The sequence below is a fragment of the Hipposideros armiger genome, unplaced genomic scaffold, assembly GCF_001890085.2.
Source record: "Hipposideros armiger isolate ML-2016 unplaced genomic scaffold, ASM189008v1 scaffold_635, whole genome shotgun sequence".
NCBI lineage: Eukaryota > Metazoa > Chordata > Mammalia > Chiroptera > Hipposideridae > Hipposideros > Hipposideros armiger.
Genome location: NW_017731985.1, coordinates 462031 through 481254, shown reverse-complemented (window position 1 = coordinate 481254; position 19224 = coordinate 462031). Strand labels below are relative to the sequence as shown.

At 46.5% G+C, this 19224-nt stretch overlaps 1 protein-coding gene across 1 annotated transcript in view; it reads right to left on the bottom strand.

The window, feature by feature from the left end:
• XNDC1N (XRCC1 N-terminal domain containing 1, N-terminal like) overlaps window positions 1–19224 on the bottom strand; it is a 38723-nt gene that overhangs the window by 13577 nt on the left and 5922 nt on the right. Inside the window, 14 exon segments of the mRNA XM_019625578.1 lie at window positions 438–602; window positions 1510–1701; window positions 3332–3927; window positions 3930–4050; window positions 5048–5093; window positions 6003–6111; window positions 6822–6955; window positions 8436–8508; window positions 10300–10469; window positions 10712–10797; window positions 14346–14524; window positions 15611–15766; window positions 16555–16696; window positions 18415–18590. Of these exon segments, the coding sequence (XP_019481123.1) occupies window positions 438–602; window positions 1510–1701; window positions 3332–3927; window positions 3930–4050; window positions 5048–5093; window positions 6003–6111; window positions 6822–6955; window positions 8436–8508; window positions 10300–10469; window positions 10712–10797; window positions 14346–14524; window positions 15611–15766; window positions 16555–16696; window positions 18415–18459 (2214 nt within the window). The 5' untranslated portion in view covers window positions 18460–18590.

Sequence of the window (19224 nt, the reverse complement as noted above, 5' to 3'; positions counted from 1 at the left end):
CTAGACTAAAGAACAAAAACGACAGCAACTTGTCTGTTCCCCTTCCCCCAATTCCCCAGCACTGTTCCCATCCCCCCCAATTCCCCAATAAAAATCTTTAAAAAAAAAAAAACCCTCTGATGGGTTTTGTTTAAAAAAAAAAAAAGAATTTGTAGGTTGGGGTGGGAATCTCTTTAGGAGAGGATGGGGCTATAATGGGATTCAGGCTTTGGAGGCAGAGAGACCTCAGCTTACTTGAATCCTGATTGTTATTTACTGTGTCCTTTGGACAAAAAGAGCACTTCTGTTCCCCATGCCTATAAAATGGAAGTGTAACGCCTACCTTCCAGGGCCACCTCAAGTTACTTAATGGGAATGTTCCCAAAGTGCCTGGCTCAGGGCCTGGCATAAAACAAGCGCTCAATAAATGACATTATCATTAATTTTATCCTTAGAACCCGGGACTTGGGCTCCAGCCAGTAGCCAAGGCAGAGGAAGGGCATGGTGAGGAAGATGAGGAAGGCGACAAAGAGCTTCCAGATGGTGGTGCTTCCACGCCAGCCAGCCAGGTTCCCACACCAGATGGAGGACAGGACTTGCTGGCAGATGGGGTGTGCTACAAACTAAGAAGAGATGGGGTATGAGCAGAGGGGAAGCCACCAGGCAGTGAGGAAGAAGGGGGAGCCAGTTGGGTACACAGTCCTTACTTCCCTGCCACAGAGGTTGAGCCATGTTTCCTTTCTCCCCAGGCCAGCCAGCTCAGAAAACAGGCAACTCACTTGCCATGTGACCTTGGGCAGACCCTACCTCTCTTTGGACCTTGGTTTCTTAGTTTATGAAGAAGCTGAACTCAGATTTTCTTGGACTCTCCAGATCCCACATTCTTGATCTAAGTCAGGCAGTGGTAGGTAGAATGGGGTAGCCCAGTCCCAGGACCCTCAGGGTTTCCTGTTTTCTTAGAGATGTGGGACACCAGCCTGAATAGTCTTGAGGAGCAGGGACAGTGAGGGTTGGTGTCTTGGGGGGCCATTATGAAGGAAGGCTTTTGGTGAAGCTCCTGGTAGACTAGGACATTTGAGGGTGTGTGAGAGGGAGGAGTAATGGGCTGGAGGCTAGAAAGGGAGCCTGCCTTTAGCTTAGAGGGAGGGCAACTAATGAGACAGGGAGGAATGGAATCACTTCATATCTAAGCCCTGAGAGATCTCTAGAGAGACTGAAGTCTAATAGCAGGAAAATACTGGACCAAATTACTTAGCAGGCCAGAGGCAGAGCTGAATGGAAGACCCAGATGTCTGGAGTGCAGGTGGGGTGCTGGTGCACGATGGGGTTTCCGAGGGCTGGGGAGAAGTTAGGGGCTTAGATTGAAGGTAGGAAGGGAGGGTGGGAGACCCATAGGACCAAGGGCCTAGATAGAAGCATGCTCAGAATCAAGTTTAAGAGGGTCCTGAGGGCAGGGAAAGGACTTGCTGAGGGTTGGAGTGGGGATACCTAGAGATGGCAGGGCAAGGGCTCAGGGCCGGGGCAGTTGACGGCCAGTCGCAGCCTCGCCAGGTTGGGGATGCCTTCCTCAAGTCCCTGGGCCAGGCCTTCGGTCTCCGGCTCAGTCTCGCTGTCCTCACCCAGGTCATTGAGCACTGCAGTGACCTCACTCTGGTTCTGGCACATGCCCAGCAGTTCAAAGCTGTAGTCCTGGCTCAGCAACTCCAGGGCAATGTACTCGGGCTGTAGGGAAGCGGGTGGGTGTGCGCCTGCCACCCGGTGGACCCAGCCCCATTAAGTCAGCCACCACCACCCTCACCCCCACCGTCTCCACAGTGGGCCTGGGCCATCTCTCTCCTGTCCTTGCGCCATCACTTCCCACATCTGGTGTCACGCTGGGTCATTCATTCCTTCTTCTCTGACACTTCACCTCTCCTACTTGCTATAATGAGGTGCCTTCTGTGTCAGCTTTGCGTTTCTGGTGCTGCCTCTGTCTCATCACTAAGTCATTTCAACCCAAACTCCTTTGTCACCTTTGCCCGTCCCTGTATTACTTCCCCCTATACCCTGTCCCGCTTCTACTCCTAGACTTCATGCCTTTCTTGTGTTTATTTACTTAATTTTCTTGAGCACCTTATATGAGAGCCTGTGTTGGCAGTTGGAGGAGAAGCAGACATAATCAAGGCAGATCTGGCCTCCACGCTACCCTTCTTTTCCTCGGTTTTACTCAGGGCCCTAACTCCAGGCAGGATCCAGCCTAGGATTTCAGGAGGCCAGGTCTGAGTCTCAGCACTGGTCTGGCCCTCAGGTGGTGTCACACTGGGCGAGGTACTACCCCTTTCCAGGCTTCAGCTCCCCTGCTTGGAAAGGGGGATGCTAATTCCTGCTGCCTCCTTCCATGGCCTGCTGTGAGAATGGCGGGAGGCCTTTGGAAATAACTGCTCTTCCCTGCTCCCTCTTCATTGTCCAATCCTGCCACAAACCCGGTGAAGCAGCAGGCTCTTTCCCCAGCTTGCCTGGCATAGGCCATATCCCTCCTTAGGCCTCATTTAAAAATCCTTGTCTGTTTCCCTGCTAATGGTAATCTTGAGCATGTGGACCAAGTCTGCCTGGCACAGGGCGGATGTCAGTGATGAGTGATGGATGGAACTGGACTGGTGGTTGTTCAAGGCCCCTGACCAGGCCCCGCCTGCAGGACCCCTGGCTACCCTCACTCATTCTCTGCCCTCACAGGCCTTTGCATACATTATCATGTCTACTTCTGCTACCTGAGAGTCTTGCCTGGCCTGCACCCCTACCTCAAATACCCTCCCTACTCCTCTTCACTTGTATTAAATCACCTACTTGTGTAGCCAAGATTAATCCTGCTTCTTCCAAGGAGTCTGCCCTGAACACAACAGCCATAGCTTCCTGACCTCTTTTCTGGGCTTTGGAAGCCCTTGTAGTACCACCTACATAGACACCGAATGAAGCCGCCCTGTCTGCCCCTCTCTGCCCCCTCCCTGCTTGTGATCACAAACTTGAGGCCCCAATGCATTCAGAAAGGATGGGTTCTGCTGCATGTCGTCTCTAAGTCTGTCCAGCTGCTTTTCTGTTTGTGTTCTCTTCTCCCTCAGGCAGACCCAGGCACACCTAGGGTGGGGCCACCCCACAAGACAAGGTGCCCCTAAAGTGATGACTCTCTGCCATTGGAAGGAATCCCCCAGGGCGGGATTCTGTGACTCCCCATCAAAATGGAGGTTTCGTGAGAACGGAATGAGGTCTCATCATCTTTCTGTCGTTTCCCACTTCCCAGAATACCCATGCGCAACCATGCCCCTGTGGAGGGACAGATACCGGGCACCGAGAGCAGGGGAAAGTCTGAGAAACAAACCTTAAATTCAGGCTCCTGGCGTGCAAGGCGCCTGAGCTCTCGGCTGAGCTGGAAGACAGACAGCATGGCGTCCTCACTGGCCAGTGAAAGGTGGGCCCTGCTGGCAATGCCACGGTAGGTGTTGATGCGAGACAGGGAGAACTTCAGCAGGTCGTAGCGGCGGGCATTGCTGCACTCGAGGCAGGCGCAGGATATCGGGTGGGGCCGGGCAATGGTGTGGCCCTGGTCCATGAGCAGCTGCGCTATCTCATACAGGTCCTTCTGGCAGGCCAGGGTGAGTGGAGTGACACCAGGCACAAAGCGGGAGCCATCGATTGATGAGTCAAAGAAAGCCAGCGAGAAGGACCTGGTGTCCACTTTGGGGTCCTTCTCCCGTTCTAGCCGGGCCAGCAGGTGACGCACCACTGCTGGTTGGTTTGTGTCCACTGCTACTAGCAGTGCCTCGTGGATCTGCTGGAAGTCAAACTTGACATTGGCTAAGAGCATATCAATGATGGCCTCGTGGCCCAGGCGGATGGTCAGATTGAGAGCTTCCCTTCAAGAGCGGTCCTCAGTCTCCTCCACATTCCGCAGGGGTCCGCCTGGCCTGCCGCCCCAGCCTCGACCCCTGACTCCAGTAGCTGCTGCACCAGGTCCAGCCGCCCCGCCTGGATGGCACCCAGGAGCGGAGGAGGGAACTTCAGCTTTTTGTTCACAATCTCGGTCCATCTCGGCTGTGGCTGTATGAAGGAGTGGCGAGGGTGGGACTCCCAAGTTTCAACCCCCTTTATTTTGGGGCCTGCCTCACTCTTCCACCTGTAAGCCCATAACCCTCTATCCCCAGCTACCATTACATTCTTCCTTGTCCCAAACATACACCAACAAAATTTTTTTAAGTCACCATTTTATTATGTGGGTTCTCAGGTTAGCAAAGTGCCAGGACTGGGTGTGATTGGGGTCCCCTTCCTCAGCACAATTTCTATCCTCACAGGAACCCACATACACAGCAGGGCCAAACGTGGGTATCTTGAGAAAGGGACGGTTCAAACAGGTGGACAGGGCTGCCTGGGAGCCTAACTCTACACGCAGGTACACAGGATCTGTCCAGGACCTAGTTCCCAACTTGTTGACGTCATCTCCCGGCTGCTTGTCCCTTTGGAAGTCCCAGAGCCTCTGAAGGGACAAGTCCAGGCATGTCCACACAGGAGGGTCTTTGAACTGGGCTTTTCCCAAGCCCCGCAGGTCTGTCCAGGCTTCCTAGCAGGATCCCAACACACTCTTCCTCCACCAATCCACTCCCACCCCCAGCTCTGTCCCCTCCTGTGTGGGGCAGCGTTTCTCCCGTCAGTGCTGCTGGTCCCTGCCTTCCTCCAGGCCCAGCCCATCCTCACCGCGCTTCTCTTCTGAGCCCAGGTTCGGGGCTCCAAAGGCTCTTCTCCCGCCCACGTGGTAGTGTCCACCACCTGCACCTCAGCTAGGATGTCCCTGCCACCCCTGTGTTGTTTTAACCAAGGCCAAAACTGGGACCAGGATGGGGGATGGTGGGGAGCAGAAGGCCCCTTACCATGACGGGGTCCATGGCTGCACCCACCTAAGCTGGCGGGGATCGCAGGACGGAACTCCTACTCACTCTGTCTGCTCCCCTGACTGTGTCCCGCTGCCTCTTTCCTGTCCATTCAAAACCCCGCTCTGGGCCCTCCCCTTGCCAGGACCAGCTGCTCCCCCTCAGCCCTGTACCCTGGAGACCAGGGGAACTGGTGTTAGTGCCACACAATGAAATCCTCTGAGAAAGGGGAGAGAGGACATAATTGCTCAAAGAAGGTGGGAATAGAATTTAGAACGTCATAGCTGGCAGGGACCTTTCTGCCTCATTGAACAGATGGTGGCAAGGATTTGCCGAAGGTTCCACAACCGATCCTAGAGCCATTCCTTAGTCACTGACCCATCGGATCCCTATGACAGCTTTGTGAGCAGGACAGGGGTTTTCTCTCTGTTACTGAGGGTTAATTCTGGGCCTGAGATAAATAACTTGCTTAAAGTCACATAGTAACACTGTTACCTGATTACATTTAGGAAGGGAACACACAAAGGATATGGAGAGTTAAGTTCATGAGATGCTGGAGGTCAGTCTCACGGTCAAAAATCACTTCTCACCTTCCAAGTACACCTCAGGATCTTACTTAATCAGTGCTTTTTTCCACAGGGCCTCAGTTTTCCTTTCAGGAAAATGGGCACAAGGATGCACACCACTCACTGAAGGGAAGACATTCTGAACTGTGTCCCAAAGCCTTAAAGAGATCACCACTTCTACCCCAGAAATTCCAAAGGGGAATTGGGTGAAGCTGTCCTTGGGAAAATATGGTGCCATGGTGACAGAAGCCTTGACAACTGGCAGTGGGGAGCAGGCTGGGCCCAGAGGTGCCCTCAGGCAGAGTCCTAAGGGAACGAGTGGAGGGAAGCAAATAGGGCGCTTGGCCTCGTCAGCCCTTCTCAGCTGTCAAGAGGTCCACTCTCCAGTTTTAGTCACAGACGCCAGAGGGGGCCAAAACCACAGGACCGCATGGCTCATGCCTGAGGGACCTCCCCACACATGCTGGCATGTTCTTCTACTTCTCCTGCTGAGAACTGCAATTGGCAGATAGGGCACTGGACCCACGAAACGGGTGATGAGCTCTCCGAGGAGGACACCCACACGACAGACAGTGATGACGAAGGAGACGAGGAGGGAGAGGCTGGGTGAGGTGGGGCGGGCTCTCCACAAGTGGCAGCATGCTGGGGAAGAGTCTCAAGGCGGAAGGAGCCTAAAGGAGAGAAGGAGGTAGGCAAAGCGGGGCCTGTTCCGAGGCAGGGTGCGATCTCCAGCAGCCTGAAGGGAGTACCTGCTGTCCAAGGGCAGCTGTTCTTGCAGGAAGTGAATATTTTACACCTGAGAGACACTATCCAGTCATGAATCCATCAAACATTTATCAAGTGTTTACTATGTGCCTGACACTGTGCTAGGAGCTGAGGCATATAAACCCAGGCCTGTCCTTATGGACTGCAGAGCTGGGAATAAAGATAAGTTCTGAGCAGAAATAACTGTGATACAAACCAGGTGACAAGTGCTAAGCCCAAGGGAATCGGAGAATGCTGCAGGGGCTCAGTTGGTAGAGATTATCTGAGAAGATTTGAGAAGACTTGGCAAATAAGTACTATTTGAATAGAGATTTCGAGAGTACGTAGAATTTGGACACAGAGGAAACACTTATGAGGGACATTCTAGGCCCTCTCTGATAGTGTTCTATATTGTTTTGCTTCATGCTTCTCCTGAGGACATGGGCCGTGTCCTTTACTCAGCTTGGCCAACACAATGTGAGCAGGTGCTCAATCCAGATTTGTATGTAACTGCAAAGCAGACAGAGGCTAGGGAGTGCAAGTTCAAATGTCTCCTGGCAGCATTCCCCATCTCCTGTTTTGCCCTCAAGGGATGCCTAATAGTCCCACAACAACGCCCGGTGCCCGAGCAGCTTACCTGCACAAATGGGGCACTCTCCACTCTCCTGGATGCCGCTGCTTCGAGCCTGGGGTCCGTGCTGTTCTCGGTGCCGTGCTTTCGCTTTTGCTACTCCCCTCCTGTTTGGCTGAGAGTTCGAGTTGGATAAAGGCCTATGAGAAAGAACAGTTAAAGCCCAGCTATTAGCAAGAGGCCAAAGCGCTGAAGGGACCTTAAGTTAGGGTGAAAAAAATGTAGACTAGTTGATGTAGAGCAGAAACCCTGAGTTGGAGTCCTGGTTTTCCTACTTGATGTATTGGATTTGAGGGAAGTCATTTAACCTTTGAACATCTGAGAACAGAGCTTCTAGTACTGCCTTCAGAATTTTTTTAGTTTTTTTTTATTGAGACATAATGCATATCCCATAAAATTCATCTTTTTAAAGTGTACTACTTAATGGTTTAGGATATTCGCAAGGTTGTATAATCACAACTATCTAATTTCATGTTTTTATCACCCCAAAAAGAAACCCTCAACCTATTACTAGTTACTCCCTATTCTTCTTATCACCACAGACCTTGGCAACCACTAATTTACTTTCTGTCTCTATGTATTTGTCTATTCTGGGCACTTCATATAAATGCAGTCATTTATAATAATATGTGGTCTTTTGTGTCTGACTTCTTTCACTTAGCGTGTTTTCAAGGTTCATCCATGTTGTAGCATGAATAAGGACTTCATTCCTTTTTCGTGGCCAAATAATATCCCATCATAGAGACATACCACATTTTGTTCATCTAGTCATCAGCTGATAGACGTTTGGGATGTTTCCACTTTTTAGCAATTATAAATAATGCTGCTATGAGCATTTGTATATACATTGTTGTGTGAACTCCTGTTATCAGTTTTTTGGGGTATATTCCCAGGAGTGGAATTGCTGGATCATACGGTAACTCTGTTTAGCTTTTTGAGGAGCTGTCGAACTGTTTACCAAGGTGGCTGCACCGTTTTACATTCTCATCAGCAATGTATGAGAGTTCCAAACTCTCTGCATCTTTGCCAACACTTGTTATTGTCTTTTCGATTATAGCAATCCCAGTGGGTATGATCACTGTGGTTTTGATTTGCATTTCTCTGATGGCTAATGATGTTGAGCATTTTCATGTGCTTATTGGCCATTTGTATATCTTCTCTGGAGAAAATTCTATTTAGATCCTTTCGCCACTTTAAAAATTAGGTTATCTTTTATAATTGAGTTGTAAGGTTTCCTTATATAATTGAGATACAAGTCCCTTATCAAATATATGCTATGCAAATATTTTCTCACATATTCTGTGTGTTGTCCTTTTTTTCCCCTTATAGTGTCCTTTGAAACAGAAAAAGATTTAAATTTTAATGAAGTCCACGAGGTACAGTGTATGCAGCTTCAGATTCTGGTTCACTGCAGGGCTACCTCCTGGCTTAGCTCCAAGCCTGACATGTGGACAAGGACATCTTTTCTCTGCTACCCTCTAGGTCCAGACCATGAGATCGAGGCCCAGACACAAGGGTGCCCTCTGACCTGACTGGAACTCGAGCGGGGAAGAAGGACAGGTGCAGAAGGGCAGTAAGGTTTGGGGAGGTGATTTGGGTCTTTCGGGTTGACCAACTTACCTACAGGCTTGCATTTTCCGTCTTTTCGGCCTGCCCATATTATTCTCTGAGTTTTGCGCCTCTGGTCTGGGGTCTGTGAGGGAAATGCGCATTCAGTCTGGCTTGTTAACAAAAGAGCCTTCACATATGATGTCACTTCTTTTAAGAATATTCTTTCTATCCTCTTTTCCTGGTTAATTCTCACTCTTTGAGGCTTAATGAAATGTTAATTCCTGTGAGGAACTTTTCCTGGATTCTCTAATCTAAATCTGGTCATCCTATCACGCCTTGCCTTTGAAGCACTTATCACAGTTTTAAATTTTAGACTTCCTTGTGTGACATGGACATGTGCCTCTCTCTTAGGGTAGAAGCACTCCTGTTTTATTTACTGTGGTATCTCTGGCACCTAGCACAGAGCCTCACACATACAGATGTTTAATATCTGTCAAATGAGTGGTAACAAAACCTAGCAATAACCATTTACCTAGCTATTCAGAACTCATGAAATACTTTGTATAGCATTTAATATATTTCAAAGTGCTTGCATAGCTCATGCCCAGCCTGTAGGGTGTCCAATAAAGCTCAGTTCCCTTCCCATTCTCCACCTCTTAAAATAATAAGCTATATTGTTCCTTATGTGGTAGGCAGCTCCTGAGATGACTCACTGATTCCTGCATCCTGGTATCCATGCCTCCCCATGTGTGTGGGCAGGACCTAGAAGTAACTTGCTTCTAATGAACAGGATATGCACAAGTGACGGATGTCACTTCTGTGACACTTTCTTGCCAGGACTCTTTCTCTTGCCCTCTAGCTTGCTCTAATGAAGCAAGCGGCCACATTGTGAGATGCTCTACGGAGAGGCTCTTATTACAAAGGAACTGAGGGAAGCTTCAGCCCATCAGCCCGCGAGGAGCTGAAGCCTCTGAACAAGCATGTGAGTGGGCGAGGCCCACTTAACTGAAGGTCCTTTCCAGCTAAACCTGGAGATGACTACTAGCCTTGTGACAGATCCAGTCCAGGACCTGTGAAGCCACACCCAGATTCCTGAGAAATGGTGAGATAATAAATACTGTTTTAGGCCACTAAATTTTGGGGTAATTTGTTATGCAATAATAGATAACCAATGCACCTTATTTCTGCAATGAAATGATATACTCATTATTTCACTAATTTGTATAATTATTAAAATGGCAGATAAACTATTTCCTTTTTAAAAATTTCCCCAGTGAAGCAATGAGTGAAACCAAGGTTTTTCAGTGAGAACTCTGCTTATTTTCTTTCTCTTGCTATCAAGAATAGTAAAAAGAATAAGAACTCTGGGGTTGAATTCTTGGCTCTGCCACTTATTAGCTGTGTGACTCAAGAATATTTCACCTCTCTGAACCTTATATAAAATGAGTATAATAGTATCTACTTCATAAGTTTGTTGGAACTTTAAATAGAAACAGTTAGTAAAAGCACCTAGCAATGTCTGGTGCAAAGCTGGAACTCCAAAATGTTTAATTCTTTCTCCCTCTGTGATAAAACCACACCATTCCCCTACTTTATTTCTCCAATAAGCTCCATACAACACCACCCTGACTTGATTGTCCTTCTGAGAGGATCACAGAACATTAATACGGCAAGAGGCCCAAATACTATTTGCTTTAATTCCTTCACTTTGAAGATGAGGGAGTTGAGGCCCAAAGAGATTAGGCTTCCTAGGCCAGCGCTCTTCCAATTATTATATATTTGATTTCTCTTCTGGTAACCAGACACTGACAATCATCTTTCCTCCCACATGAAGTCCTATTTGTGAGCCATCCCTGTATAGCAGTGGTGGATTCAGGGAGGAAGGATGGTGCGAGGGAGAGCAAGGAACCAAAGGTAGGTCACGGGGTCTCACCTGTGCTGTCTGGACGACTGGGACCTGGTTCTGCAGGGTTGTTTGGGCTTGCCACACTGGCTGGAGGCGCCCTGCGGGCAGCTGAAAGCACCATGCGGGCCGAACGCCCCAAAGTCCCTGGATGTAACTGCTTTAGGATATTCTTAAGCTCTGAAATTTCTTTGGTGCTCCTGCAGGGAAACAGAGGGCGCTTGGTTTCATTCAGAACGGAGACTCCATTCCGTTCACCCAAGTCAGTGGCATCTAACCAGGAAAGCCAGTTTATACACAGATAGGGTTAGACCTAGAGTATGTGATTATTTGGGGGAAACCATACGGGATTTGCATGCCTGTGAATGACTTGGTAGCCTTTCTTTTTCAGGAGAAAAAACTGAGAAGGGGCTGGGAGACTTCCATTCTGGTAGCTACGTACGTTTGGGGATCTGGGAAGAATGTCCTCCGGATAGAAGGATTAGCCATCCAGGGGCTGGGTCCAGACTCGGGGTTGTCAGAAGAGCCCTGAGAAGAAAATGGAGAAATATGAAATACATTCACCACCAGGGGATGCTGCTACCTAGTGCCATGGATAACTCCCAAACCTGAGGACTTCAGCTTACTGAGTGATTTATCTGCTACAACTTGTACCGGACACTTTTGCTTGTATGTGCGCATGCTTTTCCAGCTCTAAGATGTGAGGTTTGGTGATTTTATATACTTAGTTCCCCAGTACTAAGAGTTTTGTCATGATCCTGAAGACCCTGGATAAAAGAATACATGCTGTTGGGAAAAACAGGGCTAAGTGACTAATATGTGCAAACTTGTGAAAGCATGTGTGTGTGTGTGTGTGTGTGTGTGTGTGTGTGTGTGTGTATGTACTTGAAAGCTTATATATATACACACACACATATATGTATAAATTTATATATATTGGGTTGTTGGAAAAGTCATGATGCATTTTTGCAATGAAAAACAGAAAAAAATATGTCATGACTTTTCCGACAACCCAATATATACACACACATATATATAAATTTATACATATATAAAATTGACTCATATAGGTACAAAACTCAAATTACCCATCTCTTTATACACCTATGTGAAAGAAACAAGTTACATATATATTTCTTTTTTTTTTGGCTGAGCCATCCTGCCACATGTTGCCAGCTCAGCAGCAGCTCAGCTTGGGCTGGGAATCGAACAGGCGACCCTGTTGCTCAGAGCTCGCACTCTTGAGGAGCTCTTAACCAACTGAGCCACTCGGCTGACCCACATATATATTTCTTAATATTTAAAAATAGTTCTACCTTGAACTACTTTTCTAAATATCCTTTAATAACATTGTTTAATTTCCAGTATGATTTATTTTGTGAACAATTTTGTTCACCTGCAACTAAAAACCTACCAATTTTAGCCACCATTTCTAGCCATCTATCAAAAGAGATGTGTATGTATGTATGTGTATATACATATCACATCTCTCTCTAGCATTAGCCACTGTACCTAACTATCACAAGCATTTTATAAGCCTCCCTGCTTCTAGCTCCAGCAATGTCTGTGTAATAATCACACAACAGATCATATCTACATAGATTTTATTTATTTGGAATGCTACAATTTCTTAATTGTCAAAATGCAGTTTATTTGTGTCAATTCATTTTTGTCAATTTCCTTTATTTTTCCAAATTTAAATTGTTTCCTTGAATTTAAAAAATTACAAATTTTTTTTCTTTAATTTTCAGCTTTGATTCTTCTATCACAAAGTCTTTTAAAGGTAAATATGTTTCTTGTAAAGCATGACTTTGGCCTCATTCTGAAAGTTCGAGAAGTAGTCTTTTCATTCACATTCACTGTTTAATATTTTCTAATTGCCATTACAATCTTATCTTGGATCTAGCCTTCATTTTGAAATATTTTGTTTACTTTACCAGGGCTTTTATTTCTTTTTCTTCACCTTGTCTCATACATTTTAGAGTGAATACTACTAGAAAGGGTAACTAGCTGGGTATGTAGAGATGGTGGTTTAATTTTAAATGCGATTAACCATTAGGAAACGAGCTCCCACGCACGGGCTGAGTGGAGTCAGGTGGCCTGGGTTCAGATCCACTCCAAGACTTATTTAGCAGCGTGACCTGGGGCATCCCACTAAATTTCTCTATGCTTCTGTTTCCTTACTGGAAAATCGGTGATCATAAAAGACCCTGTTTCACAGGGGTAAAAGCCCTTATGTTTTGTTTTCACTGTAATTTACCACTAGAATGACACATTAGAAAAAAAGCCTGTGGTATTTTAGACATCTTACATTATAAAATTGAGTGCCATCAATTAACCTTCTCTTGTAGAAGTGTTTCAGGGTCTCCTTCCCCTGTGGTTTGAGGTAACTGCAACACGTTTCATTCTGCTGTTGATGTTCAGTGCCTTTCTGACATTATGGCTCTGGAGTTGCTGACTCCCTTCCTCCTTGATCCCTCCATGGTCCTAAAAGTGCAGAGCAATTTAGGTGGCCAAAATGGAAAAGACTCTGTGAAGTCCTTATTTATCCTATAATTAGGGAAACCGTATGTCCTGGTTTTCCTGGGACAGTCTATGTTTATGTCTGTTGTCTCAGTATAATTATTAATAGCACTGTTTTTTGGTCTCAAAGTGTCTCAGTTTGGATGATAAATTTTATGGTGACCCTATCTACAACTCCCCTTTGAAAGGTCGTTTATATAATGAACATGTATACTCAAAGCCTACTTTGTTTTAGCTGCCAGGAATGCATTATGGAACAAGACAAACAGGTTCCTAATCTCACAGAGCTTCCATTTATTGAATAGCCAGGGCCACAGAGCTCCAGCTCCATTCATGTCAGCTCCCAGCACTGCGATAGGGCGACCTGGTAGAGAACACTGAACTGCTTCCACTGGTCCTCTTGCATTTGTTTAGCCTTTCCCACAATGGAAGAGTAAATTTCAGACCAAGCTTTACTTGTCTCAGCTCTCTGGGTCTCTCCCAAGGCTATATGCTACAAAAGCACCTACTCCTCCTCTCTGCCCTAACTCCATTTTCTCTTCCCAATGTCCACTCTCTTCTTTTTCTCAGCAACCTCAACAGGAGTGACGCCTGTGGGGCTCACTCCTGGGGACTGAAATTCTTTTGGTTATGTCAATTCTCAAATCGTATAGTGTGCACAGGAAGCATTGGGCTGCAACGGCAGGAGACCTGATTTCTAGTCCCTACTCCGTTCTGACTCGCTGTGTGAATTTGAATATGTAAGTTTCCATATCTGAAATGTATAATGAAGTGGTTGGGGCTTGATGATCTCTAGGTATTTTTTCATCTCTAGAATTCTGACTCTAGCATTATATGATTATATCTTCATATTCGTTTTTGAGTGAATTACGGTACAGGGTACTGGCTTGGAAAGATAAATGGAGACACCACTGAGAAGAAAGCAGGAGGAATCAGAACAGGCTTAGAAAGAAAAGATAACTAGAAAACTGGCTAAGAAAAGGGGAGAGAAAATGACCAGATGCTTATATGTAGCCGGAAACCTATACATCTCTTCTTAGGAATATATGTGTGCTGTACAGGGAGAGAAAACGGGAACACACGAAATTGCACATACCTAAGAATATAACTAGCTTTGCTAGGCAGGTGGGTCTGGGAACAACAATGACAGAGGGACTGTAAGTGAGCGCTGGGACTTTCAGGTGCTGGAAGGAAAAGTCTGATGAAAGCTAGAGCCCCCAAAACCTAGAAATAAAATATGAGATTAAGTTTGAGCCCCAAAAGAATTTCATTATGGCTAAAGAACAAATGGTCCAACCGCTTTGTGTGCACTATATTGAAGGCTCACTCACTGGAATCTGCCATGTGTGAAAGGGAAGGAGAGTTCACGTCTACCTGTAAGAAAGGGTAGCAAGCCCATTTATGTTAGTATTTGAATGTATGTATGTGTGTGTGTGTGTGTGTGTGTGTGTGTGTGTGTGTGTGTGTTTACCCTTCAATCAAGCACCAGTTTCCTAAAAAGAAACTGAAAAGGGCGGGAGAGCAGTAAGTCCTCACTCCACCCTTGTACATACCTGGCTCAGCCCAGAGCTCACAGGGGCTGAGACATCCACCACAGGAGCATCCAAGGAGTCCAGCGAGGAACACACACGCAGGAAGGCCAGGCCAAAGGACTGGTGACGTGTGAAGGGCTGGGAGCAGGTCAGGCGAAGTCGATCCCATGACTCACCAGAGGCTGGAGCCAGGAAATCATCTAAAGGAAAAGAAAATGATGGGGAGAGGAAATGCATGAATGGGAGGGAGAAAAGAAGATAAGGTCAGTACTGAGGACAGGGAAGAAAAGACAGGGACTGTATAAACTCCAAGAAAAGGAAGAATGGAGGTCATCGGTAACTGACCCCGCAGGCTTTGGTGCTCAGGGTTGGGCAGCACCAGCAGGCTAGTCAGGGACCTCTCAGACCCGGTGCCTTCCTTGCCTTCCCTCCATCGCTCCTCTTTGTCACGGTTCCATAATGCTCCCAGCATGAGGATATGCTCGTTCTATACCTCTCCAGGGGCCTCATTAATGTTTCATTTTAACAGGAGATATCTGTAGTGTTGGGGTTGGGGATGACCCCTTGCCCAAAGGATTAGCTGAGCTACATCAGCCCTTCCTGGACCATGAGGCCTCAACCTCCCTCACAGCACATGCCCTACACACTGACTCATTATCACATACCCGTACAACAAACTGTCTCACCTGCAACTGCAGCACTATCTAGTAGTACCTCATCTCTTCCACCCGGTATGCCCCTCCCATATCACTCTTCCTTCACAAAGTAGACACCTCCAATTTAAACGCAGACAAATCCTAAGTCCTGAGAGGGCAGGAATCAGATCTTATGTTTCCTCTGCATGCCTACGGATCGCAGAGATTTGCATAGAACCAAACTCAGGAAACATTATATGCTACATAACTATAACCATCATATAGTCTTCTATCACTTATATAAGCCTGCATCCTACACTAACACTTGTGTGTATATTCACACTTACATTTATACAAAAACACACTAATCACAAATGTGGGTTCTACGTCAGACTTCATGGAATCACATGTTATGTGTAGATATAAATCATAGCTCATAAATATCCCCAGCTATCATGTGTTCTCATCATGAAGAACTCACACACATGCCATAGCTGTTCACTCATTAACTACCCTGTCCCCCCGATAGAACTAACCCCCTGAATAGCCTCCCTCTCCCGAATATATACCCACCACCTCTTACAGGCCTCTAAAATACTACAGCTCTCTCATAATCTCTCTCTCTCCCATTTCTGCTTTTGCCCTCCTTACCATCTTTAAACATGCGGACCCCTGAGCGGTTTTTTCCCTGCTTTGAATCAGCTAGGGACATTAGCATGGTTGCAGGGAGCAGCGTGACAAAAGGTCTGTCCAGGGACCAGGAAGAACGGCCCACATCAATCTGCAGGAAAGCACAGCCACAGTTACCTGGGGACAAGAGGTTGAGAGAAGGATAAGGGTGATGGGATGACAGGGGCTCCTCCGATTGCACACAAGGGAATCAGGTCGGAAGAGGACATTCCTCTATTCTAGAGCTAACTGGAAGCCCAGCAAGGTCAAGCAACACAGCGAGCCAGTAGCTGAACTGGGATAAGACCTCAGCCCACTAAATGACAATGTGAAGGTTCACCTTCTTCCTTCCAGCCAGAAGCCTTCCCCTGACTGAAGAGACTTGCTGCTTCCCTATTCTCTGGCTCTGGCAGGCAGTGCTAAACACTATCTCTTAAATCCTTGCTAGGGGACCTGACATCTCTGTGTCCTGACAGAGCCGAGCCCAGTGGTTTTTGTCAGCTCTCTATTCCAGAGAATTCTAACCTTCTCAACCCATAAACTCCTATGCAGGCTTCCCTGATTAACCTGCATAGTTCATCCCTAGAATCCTCTTGACACTGATATTCAGAGGTATATATAGATCTATTTGTTAGCATTTATAATTATGTCAGTGTCCTAAGGCTTCATCCAGACCACTGAGATCAAAGCAGGGCAGGGATGTTGCATAATTCAGAGTGCCATTAGCATTGAATTCTATGTGAATGGAACCCTCACATACCTGCCCTGAGGACAAGGGCCACATCTCCCCTTTACACCAGGTAGGATTTACTCCACAAAGGCTGATCAGTCAGACTGAGTTGAGACATGTTGGTGGAGCATTTGGAGGGGACTGTAACTCCTGTGTTCTTCTGCAGGGGTTTCCAGGCCACAGAGAACTCACTCACCCACATCGATGTAGCCAATGGGCACCGCCCTCTCCAGCTGTAATTCCACTTTCAGTTGCCCACTCTTGTCCTGAGGGCAGCTGAGCCAAGGACCCCTCTGACTGTCTGGGTTCAACAAGTTCTCCACAGGATACCTGGGATCCTAAGTCAGAGAGAGGAGAAAATCAGGAACCTCACTGAGCCCATGGGGAAAAAAGGATGCCCATGAATGAGGGCTCCTGCCACTCCCAAACCTTTCCAGTCATCCTAACATGGTAGGAAAGGCACTGGATGGGATTCCATAGGAATGCAGCTATTGTGTCAAGGGATTTGCACACACTGTTTACCTCTCCTTCATTTAGCAGACTACTTTATTTAATCATCAGGACAACTTCAGGTGGTTACTATTATCACTTAGTTAACAGATCAATAAACTGAAGCTTAGGTTCAGAACTTACCAAGGCCACAAGGTCAAATAACCCATCACAGTCAGAACTCCCAGGTTTTTGAATCCAGGAATCTTAACTACCACACTATACTATTTTTTATTTATAAGCTGCTTTCACAGACATTTATTTGTCTTTAAAGTAATCCTGAGATAAGGCAAAGATTTTTATTCTAAGTTTACAACAGATGGTTAGAAATTAAGTGATTCAGTCAAAGGCTGCAATAGCGATACTGAGATAGAAATTTCTCAGTTCTAACACAAAGTCAGATATTTTTTTGTGGAAAGGCTTTGAGCAAACTACTTTCTCTCTCTGCATCTAAATTTCTTCATCCATAAGTAAAGTGGGGGAGACTAGACTTATGGTTTTCAATATGTTTTTGTTTGAGCAGTAACACCCTTCCTTTTAACTGAAGTCTTATGCTAAAGTGTGTGTGTGTATTTTCAACAAATAAAGGCAGATCTCTGGTTAAAGCACAGGCTGGGGGACCTAGAGACATACTTGTCCTACCTCCCTTCAACTTCTAGAAGTGGGTGCCCAGAATACAGTTTGAAAACCACAATATTAGAAGATAGCTAATGTTCTCTAGCATTTTATAAAGCAGAGACCATGAAGAAAACCATTTAGACTGACCATGTAGGTAAGAAGGATAAGGGTAATTTTTATTTTATTTCACTTAGAACAGGAGTTGATATAATAGTTCCTAAAGATTCTCTGAGGGTCTTTCTGAAATGTGTGGGGATATTTTTGACTGTCATAATGACTAGAAAGTATTATTGTCATTAGGGCCTGGAAGCCATGGATGCTAAATACCCCACCATGCAAATGATACTACTATAAAATGCAGGCTTATCTACCCAAAATGCCAATGGCACCCCTTGAGAAAGACTGAAAGGGGAAGAGTGGGGAGAAGGGATAAATGGATAGGGAAATGACAGCAGAGGAAAGGGTGGGAAGTCCTTAAGAGTCACCACAGTGGATCAGTGCTGCTCTAGGGCCCGGCATCTAGCTCCAATTGGGATAATCAGGATTTCCTGACAGTGGACTTTTAGGGAGGGGGCTGCGATCACCTTTGCAGGTGGTGGTGATAACCTCAGAGGTCAGGGATGACCTTTGGCATCCTGGTCTGCTCTCAATGACAGTGACTAAACTGCCTTTCTGGGAACCTGGTACAGACTTTGGTCCAGCTCCCTCCGAAGGGTGGAATCAATCCTAAGGTTGTTTTCCTCTTCACCTATAATTCCTGGGGATACTTCTTTTATGTGTCCTGCATTGTTCTGGGAATGACCTGAGGGCAAGAGCTGTATTTTCTCCCTTCTACTCTCAACTCCCAAAGAAAGGAAAATGTCTCTTCTTTTAGATTGGGAGATTGTTGAAAGTGGAGCCAAGTCTCCTATTTTTTTCACTTCTTTGTCACACCTGCTAATTAATATACCTGAGAGGAAAAGGATACCACATGGCTGATCTTCACAGGAGCCATGGTGCGCCCAGCAGCGGTCCCACGTGCAAGGCAAAAATGCTTTCTCTTGAGATTTCGTCAGTCACCACTTTGGTATTGTCTGTATTCTGGTCCCGTCAGCTTCCAGAAGAGAAAGAATCCTCACGTTACTCCTGAAGAAAACAAAAGAAAAATAACAACTGTTTCTCTGGTAGCAGGAGTTACTTGTAGCAATCAGCCAGCCTGTTTCTGATGACTGTGATGGGCCTGGTGGGTATGATGGGCAGGGACCAGATCTGGACCAGTTGATAAGGTTCCAACAAACATGAAACAACTAGAATGCAACCACAGGGCAACAGAGCAGCAAGTACAAAAGATATGTTAAATTGTTAATGTTGGATTTATATGTAGGTGAGCTCCCAAGGGCATGGATTGTGCTTAAACCATTCATCCTTCTTTTAAAAAGATTTTTATTGGGGAATTGTGGGGAGGGAAACAGCATTGGGGAATCAGGGAAGGTGAACAGACAAGTTGCTGTCCTTTTGTTCTTCAGTCTAGCTGTGGAGGACGTCGCTTCACTGGCCCATGTTGGTATTATCATTGCGCTCTTCCAGGGTGAGGCAGTCGCTTGCCGGCCATTGGACGTCCGCTCACAGCTGGCTCACGGCAGCTCATGAAAGCGCACACCAGCTGCTGGCTAGCCCCACTGCAGCCTACGCCGACGCCGGCAACTCACGGCAGCCCAGCTCCAGGTCGAGCTATTGTTCACATCTTAGCTGTAGAGGGCTCAGCATCACTGGCCCTCAT